Source organism: Mandrillus leucophaeus, unplaced genomic scaffold, assembly GCF_000951045.1.
Source record: "Mandrillus leucophaeus isolate KB7577 unplaced genomic scaffold, Mleu.le_1.0 Scaffold1, whole genome shotgun sequence".
Classification (NCBI taxonomy): domain Eukaryota; kingdom Metazoa; phylum Chordata; class Mammalia; order Primates; family Cercopithecidae; genus Mandrillus; species Mandrillus leucophaeus.
Genome location: NW_012098097.1, coordinates 8262418 through 8269464, shown reverse-complemented (window position 1 = coordinate 8269464; position 7047 = coordinate 8262418). Strand labels below are relative to the sequence as shown.

The following is a 7047-nucleotide window of genomic DNA, read 5'->3' as shown; positions in this document are numbered from 1 at the left end:
ATATATATAAAAATTAGCCAGGCATGGTGGCAGGTGCCTGGAATCCCAGCTACTGGGGAGGCTGAGGGAGGAGAATTGCTTGACTGCAGGAGGCGGAGGTTGCGTTGACCCAAGATTACACCTCTGCACTCCAGCCTGAGCGACAGGACAAGACACTGTCTTAAAAAAAAAAGAAAAAAAAAAAAAAAAGGTTGTATACCTTAAATACATACTACTTTGTTAATCACACCTCAATAAAGCTGGGGAAAAAAATGGGGAGTGGGCTGGCCCAGGGGAAAGGACACCTCAGCTTCCCAAAACAGCTGTTGCTACCCAGATTTATAGCTGATGGTTATGTCAAAACCATTAGAGAAGCCAGTGAAAAGGCTATAGGGGACCCAGGCTAAGGGAGCCAAAGCCTTAGCCTGCATGAAAGTCACCCGCCAGTGGAAGGAAGGGCTGAGACGGTGCCCGGTGTCTTCCCAAAGGATCCAGCAGCCTCCCAGGCTGAAAGGCAGCAAGCACTGAGGGCCTCTGCCCACAATACAACTCAAGTGACGGAGACCAGACCTAGTGCTGCACAAGGCCACCGCGGTCTCCCCGCAGGGCCCAGCAGGCCTGAACCATACAGTTAGGTCTCAGATCTCACACACACACACACACACACACACACACACACCCCGGTCTCCCCGCAGGGCCCAGCAGGCCTGAACCATACAGTTAGGTCTTAGATCTCACACACACACACACACACACACACACTCTCACACTCTCTCACTCTGAAGGATTCTGAGTGAGCAGCTGAGACGCAGAGCAGGCGGGCAACCTCAACATTCAAGGCAGGAAAGGCCTAATTATCAGCTCCGAAGTAGCCCTCTGCTGAAAACGAAAGAACGCTGTGGAGTTGGGAAGACCAGCTACGATGAAGGTGACCCCCCTGGGCAACTGTAGCCCCAAATGAGCTGTTTGTCCTGTACTAAGGTCACTGTCAACTCCTTACCCAGGCCCCATCTTGCTTGTTGGGGGCCCTGGAGTAATCAAAGCTCCAGAGCCTCTGCCTGCTATTCTGGAAATGGGGTGTGAGGTTTGCAAACACTGCTGCACCCTGCATCCAAGGTTGTGTGCTGGGCCAAAAAACAAGTCAGAAGATTCCAGATTCAGCAGACATTAAACTGGAACTCTTCTTGGTTACTGAAGGAAGACTTGTCACCTTTTAGCTCGATACTTTTGGAGGACTTGAAGGGCACCAGGAAACTGCTGACATCTTGCCCAATTCCCAGTGAAGTATACCCCAGCTCTGTTTCCTCTTGCCAGAGAGCAAGGAATTGGCCCGTCTTCAGAGGAAGCTGTAAGCCAGGAGGGAAGAAGGGACCCTGTGGAGGACCCCATGGAGGAATCCTGCCATCTTTTCAGCTGAGGGGTTAACAGTCAAGCATGCCCAGCCAGGCGCTGACAGACAAACCCCTGGCCCTTTAGCAGGGCTGAGGAACTACAGCCTCTAAGTCAGGATCCCCTGGCTGCCTTTTCTGCCCCTTAGGGTCTGGCATGACTACTGACATAGGAGTAAATCAGGGGCCCACTTAGAAACCTCCCTTCTCCATGTTCATATGAAGGTGGTGTGAACAGGAAAGGAAAAAGAGAAAGAAGCCTCTTTCCAATGCCTTTAAAAAGTCATGCCAACAGCCCACTGGCTCAAGTCCAGAAAGAGACACTTCCCTGCCCCCCGAAGTGTGCATGGATCTGACTGATACATCCCATGAGAAAACATGTGCCCACAAGACCCCAATTCAATCTTTCCCCAGAGCCAGGAGGGCACACTTTTAAAACTGCTACTGTCTCTCAAGACATTTCAGCCCATTTCACAATTCCTGGGACAAGCTCTGCTTTTCTGTTCCTCTTTCAAAACAGGATAGGAGGTAGCCTCGCCATCAGAGAAATGCAAACTCCAAGATTTCCCACTAACAGAGCTCAGATCCCTTCCTGCTTGTGAGGATGGAGAGAGGCCGAGACTGGGGGACTGTGAGCCTGACCCTTCCTTGTCTGTGTCCGGCACGAGAGTGTTGTTGTTCACCCCTCTTCATTGGTACTTCTCTTTTTCTTCTGCCACTGGAAATAGCAGGACGCTTTCCCCTTTTATACTCCCTGCATCCAAGAGACTTGTTCTGCTCAAATCTGTTTTATTCCTAAAAATTCAGATACAGCTTATAAAGGAAGCCCTGGTGAAACGCATTCACTATTATAACGGACAGGAAATTTAGGAATACTCAACTATGGGCAGAGACACCAAAAAAGCCAAATGATGGTGTGTTTGCGTGTTTTTAAGTTATTCTAATTCCTCCATGCAGGGACTTCCCACGATGTTTACAGGCCTGTGAAAATACTGACACAAAACTTGACTATCAGGCCGGGCATGGCAGCTCACGCCTGTAATCCTAGCACTGTGGGAGGCTGAGACAGGCAGACCACTTGAGCTCACGAGTTCAAGACCAGCTTGGGCAACATAGTGAAATCTCATCTCTACAAAAAAAATAATAGTAATTAGCCAGGCATGGTGGCACACACCTGTAGTCCCAGCTACCTGGAAGGCTGAGGCAAGAGGATCACTTGAACCCAGGACATCAACGTTGTAGAGAGCTGAGATCACTCCACTGCACTCCAGCCTGGGTGATAAAGTAAGACCCTGTCTCAAAAAAAAAAAAAAAAAAAAACCTTGGCAGGGGGCAGTGGCTCACACCTGTAATCCCGGCACTTTGGGAGGCTGAGGTGGGCAGATCACCTGAGGTTAGGAGTTCCAGACCAGCCTGGGCAACATGGTGAAACCCTGTCTCTATTGAAAAACACAAAAATTTGCTCAGCGTGGTGACAGACACCTGTAATCCCAGCTACTTGGGAGGCTGAGGCAGGAGAATCGCTGGAATCCAGTAGGTGGAGGTTGCAGTGAGCCAAGATCGCGCCACCACACTCCAGTCTGGGCAACGAGCAAAACTCTGTCTCAAAAAAAAAAAAAAAAACCCCAGAAACAAACAAACACACAAAAAACTTTTTTCATTCCCCAAATCTAGAATCATTTTCTTGAAGCCCTGGCTTTCTTTTGGCCAAAATAAGAGCCGGCAGGGCTAAGGAAACTCTTCCCATGCCCAGATCTACAAAGAGCCAGTTGAGGTCAGTGAATCTGCCACCTGATCAAGGCCATCTTCTGCTATTACCCACTTCCTCCCTTCCCAGCAGGTCTTCAGTGCAATGCCCACCATCCAGGGTGCACAAGAAGGAAGGGGACATTCTTTCTGACTTAACATATATGGAGAGTTCTGGAAAGGTTTATCTCTGATTCATTATGTTTGGCACTCCCTTTCCTGCCTTGCTAAAGATTCAGTGCAATGACAGAACACCTTCTTTTGGATAGAGGGCTGGAAATTCTAATACCCAGCCTCAAGCCCGGTGGTTTGGTAGCTCACGTCACTGGAGTGAGACTGTTGGAACATGCCATCCCATAAGGTGACTACATATCCATTAGGTGCCAAGAAACAGGCTTGCTGGCTTTTTCTAGATTTTAAATTGTCAAAGTAATTTCCTGCAATGTTATTTTAAATAAACATCCCTAAAATAGAAACAGTTATGTATATGGTAGCCCTCAAGCCTCCAGGAAGTCCCCAAGCTCACCCAGGGAGAAGCCATTATCTACCTGTAGCAGGCCAAGCAGGGGAGCTGGTGCTATGGTTTGAAGGGATCCCCTCTAAAACCCCAGTTTTGCCAATGTGATAGTATTAAGAGGTAGGGCCTCTGAGAGGTGATTAGGCCAGGAGGACTCCTCACTCATGAATGTGATTGGGTACCCTTATAAAGTGACTTGACAAAGGGAGTTTGTCCTTCTTGCCCTTCCACCACCTGAGAACACAGTTGTTCAAGGTGCCATCTTGGAAGCAGAGAGCAGCCCTCACCAGAAACATTGCCAGTACCTTGATCCTGGACTTCCTGGCCTCCAGAACTGTGAGAAAATAATCTTTTTCTTTATAAATTACCTGGTCTCAGGTATTCTGCAATAGCAGCAAGAGATGGACTAAGATAGCAGGTCTGAGGAAAGAAGGGTAAGGAAGAACAGGCCACTCTAGAAACGGATGGTGGTGATATTTGCACACCTAAAAATGGTTACAGTAGGGGGTGGGAGAGATCCTACCTGCACTCTTTGATCACTTGATGGATGTCAAACTCAAAGGCTGCCAACAAGATGTTGTCCAGGGGTTCTGGGCTGCTCTCACCTCCCAGAAACAGGTCCAGGCTGGACTGTGGAAAGGTGATGAGACACTCAATTCCGAGGATGGAAGCAGAGACTCAGGGGACAGGCAGGGCTGCTGTATAAGGAACCCCAGAGAAGGGTGCCATGTTCTTTCACTAAGGACCAAAGGAAAGGATCCTCCTGTTCCTCGGGGACAAATTCAAAGAGAATGACCCATCACGGCGCCACCAGGACTCCTACCTCCACCCTTGCCCACCCCAAGCTCACTCACCTGGGCGTAGTAGTGCAGATCAATGGGTTTTACTGTGGGATTGGAGTACAAGAGCCGAGTCACTAGGAAATGATACCAATTACTCAGAAGTTCCTTCTGCTCTAACAAGGCGGCTTCGTCTCCCAGCATAATCTGAGGAAGAGACATTTGTGCTGAACTCTGTCCTCCTTTCAGGGGTACCTTCTCCATAATGCTCCTGCTCTCAGCTAGAGCACTGGATTTCAACTAGTCTGAAAGCTCTCACCATCATGGCAGAGCAACAGACAGCCCTATCCAAAGAGGACCAAGCTTCTGCCACTGCTGCACTGGATGCCACAGCCCCCACAGGAAGCCGACATGGATGCAATCTGAACTGCTTCCCAGACCTTCAAGAGAGACTCCAGGTGAGGGTTGGTGGCGAATGTGCTGTCCTGGAGATACCGCTCACATTCCTCGTGCCAGTGCTGCCACTTCAGCTCCAGCTCTGTCAGTGTCTGGGTGTTCCCGGGCTAAGGGAGAGACCAGCCATGAGACATCATCCCACCCAAACTCTTTATATTTAGTAAATCACCCATCTCCTGTGACCCAGCAGAGCAAAGCTACCCCCACGTACACTGAGAATGGGCATTGTCCTCATCAGGTCTCCCATGATTCGGCATATGCCTGCAGAGGCGGGGCTGGCGTCGGCTTCCTTGGAGAGCATCTGTCGGGCCTCATCCAGCCGGCCCTGCAGCACCAAGATGGTCACCTGGGAGGAGATCGGGCCCATGAGCACTAGCAGGAGGCCTGGCCCTGCCGAGGCGTGAGGAGGCCAGTCCCCTCACCCCACACTTCGGCTTTTTTTTTGAGACTGAGTCTCGCTCTGTCGCCCAGGCTGGAGTGCAGTGGCGTGATCTCGGCTCACTGCAAACTCCGCCTCCCGGATTCATGCCATTCTCCTGCCTCAGCCTCCCAAGTAGCTGGGACTACAGGCGCTCACTACCATGCCTGGCTAATTTTTTGTATTTTTAGTAGAGACAGGGTTTCACCGTCTTAGCCAGGATGGTCTTGATCTCCTGACTTCATGATCCGCCCGCCTTGGCCTCCCAAAGTGCTGGGATTACAGGCGTGAGCCACCGCGCCCAGCCACACTTTGGCTTTTTAACTCCTCACACATAGGCTTCTTTCTGACCCTGAGTCGGCCCTGGGAAGAATGATGGCTCTTTCCCTCCAGAAGTAATCTATCACATCCAGTCTCATGGCTTTGCCACTTCCACCATGTTTTTCAAACAGCCAGCTGTAGTCCATTATAGTCTGTGACCAGCTTTTTTTTTTTTTTTTTTTTCAGATTTTCGCTCTTTCTGCCCAGGCTGGAGTATAATGACACAATCTTGGCTCACTACAACCTCCACTTCCCGGGTTCAAGTGATTCTCCTGTCTCAGCCTCCTAAGTAGCTGGGATTACAGGTACATGCCACCACGCTCAGCTAATTTTTGTGTTTTTAGTAGAAACAGGGTTTTACTATGTTGGCCAGGCTGGTCTCAAACTCCTAAACTCAAGTGATTCCCCGCCTCGGCTTCCCAAAGTGTTGGGATTATAGGTGTGAGCCACCACGCCCAGACCCAGCTTTTCAAAAATAAATGAAACAGAGAAACATGTTCCTCTACCCGCTTCCCCCCACCCCTTCTCCACCATCATGGTGTGTGCTGTTGATTCTTCCTCCCACCGTCTTCTCACAAAACGTTCAGGATCATGCAATTCCTGGCCAAGAAACAAAAGCAAAATCGTCCCATTCCCCAGTGGATTCAGATTAAAACTGGTAATACAGGGCCAGGCGTGGTGGCTCATGCCTGTAATCCCAGCACTTTGGGAGGCCAAGGCAGGCAGATCACAAGGTCAGGAGATTGAGACCATCCTGGTTAACATGGTGAAACCCCATCTCTACTAAAAATACAAAAAAATTAGCAAGGCGTGGTGGTACGCATCTGTAGTCCCAGCTACTCAGGAGGCTGAGGCAGGAGAATCGCTTGAATCTGGGAGGTGGAGGTTGCAGGGAGCTGGGATTGCGCCACTGCACTCCAGCCTGGGCAACAGTGTGAGACTCCATCTCAAAACAAAACAAAAAACTGCTAATACAGTTAGCTACAACCCCAAGAGGAGGGACTGGAGAAGAACCAAGCTAGGTCTGCCAGGAATTACACATGAGATGCAGCACACCTTATCACAACAAGCTGAAACTGTCACCACTATCTGGAAAGGTGGACATACTTTGTTGAGAAAATGGTTTTTCTCTGATTATAAGCTCTACACTGGTAGGCTGGTTCAATAATAAATATGTGAGAAGTTTTGTTTGGAAAAAAATTAAAATGAAATAATAGAAAATGTCAGAATGCATTAAATAAAATGGTTCATAAAAGTTTCAGTTCAAATATAAATATGTAAAATAAATACACTCAGGCCGGGAGCGGTAGCTCACATCTGTAATCCCAGCACTTTGGGAGGCCGAGACGGGTGGATCACCTGAGAGCAGGAGTTTGAGACCAGCCTGGCCAACATGGTGAAACCCTGTCTCTACTAAAAATACAAAAATTAGCTGGGCGTGAT

General features: G+C 49.2%; 1 protein-coding gene across 1 annotated transcript in view; it reads right to left on the bottom strand.

The window, feature by feature from the left end:
• Nucleotides 1-7047, bottom strand: part of NUP85 (nucleoporin 85kDa) — a 36843-nt gene that overhangs the window by 5769 nt on the left and 24027 nt on the right. The window contains exons 7-10 of the mRNA XM_011965084.1: nt 5077-5255; nt 4850-4972; nt 4485-4616; nt 4154-4260 (exon numbers count right to left, since the gene is read on the bottom strand). Of these exons, the coding sequence (XP_011820474.1) occupies nt 4154-4260; nt 4485-4616; nt 4850-4972; nt 5077-5255 (541 nt within the window). The remainder of the gene's footprint in view (nt 1-4153; nt 4261-4484; nt 4617-4849; nt 4973-5076; nt 5256-7047) is intronic.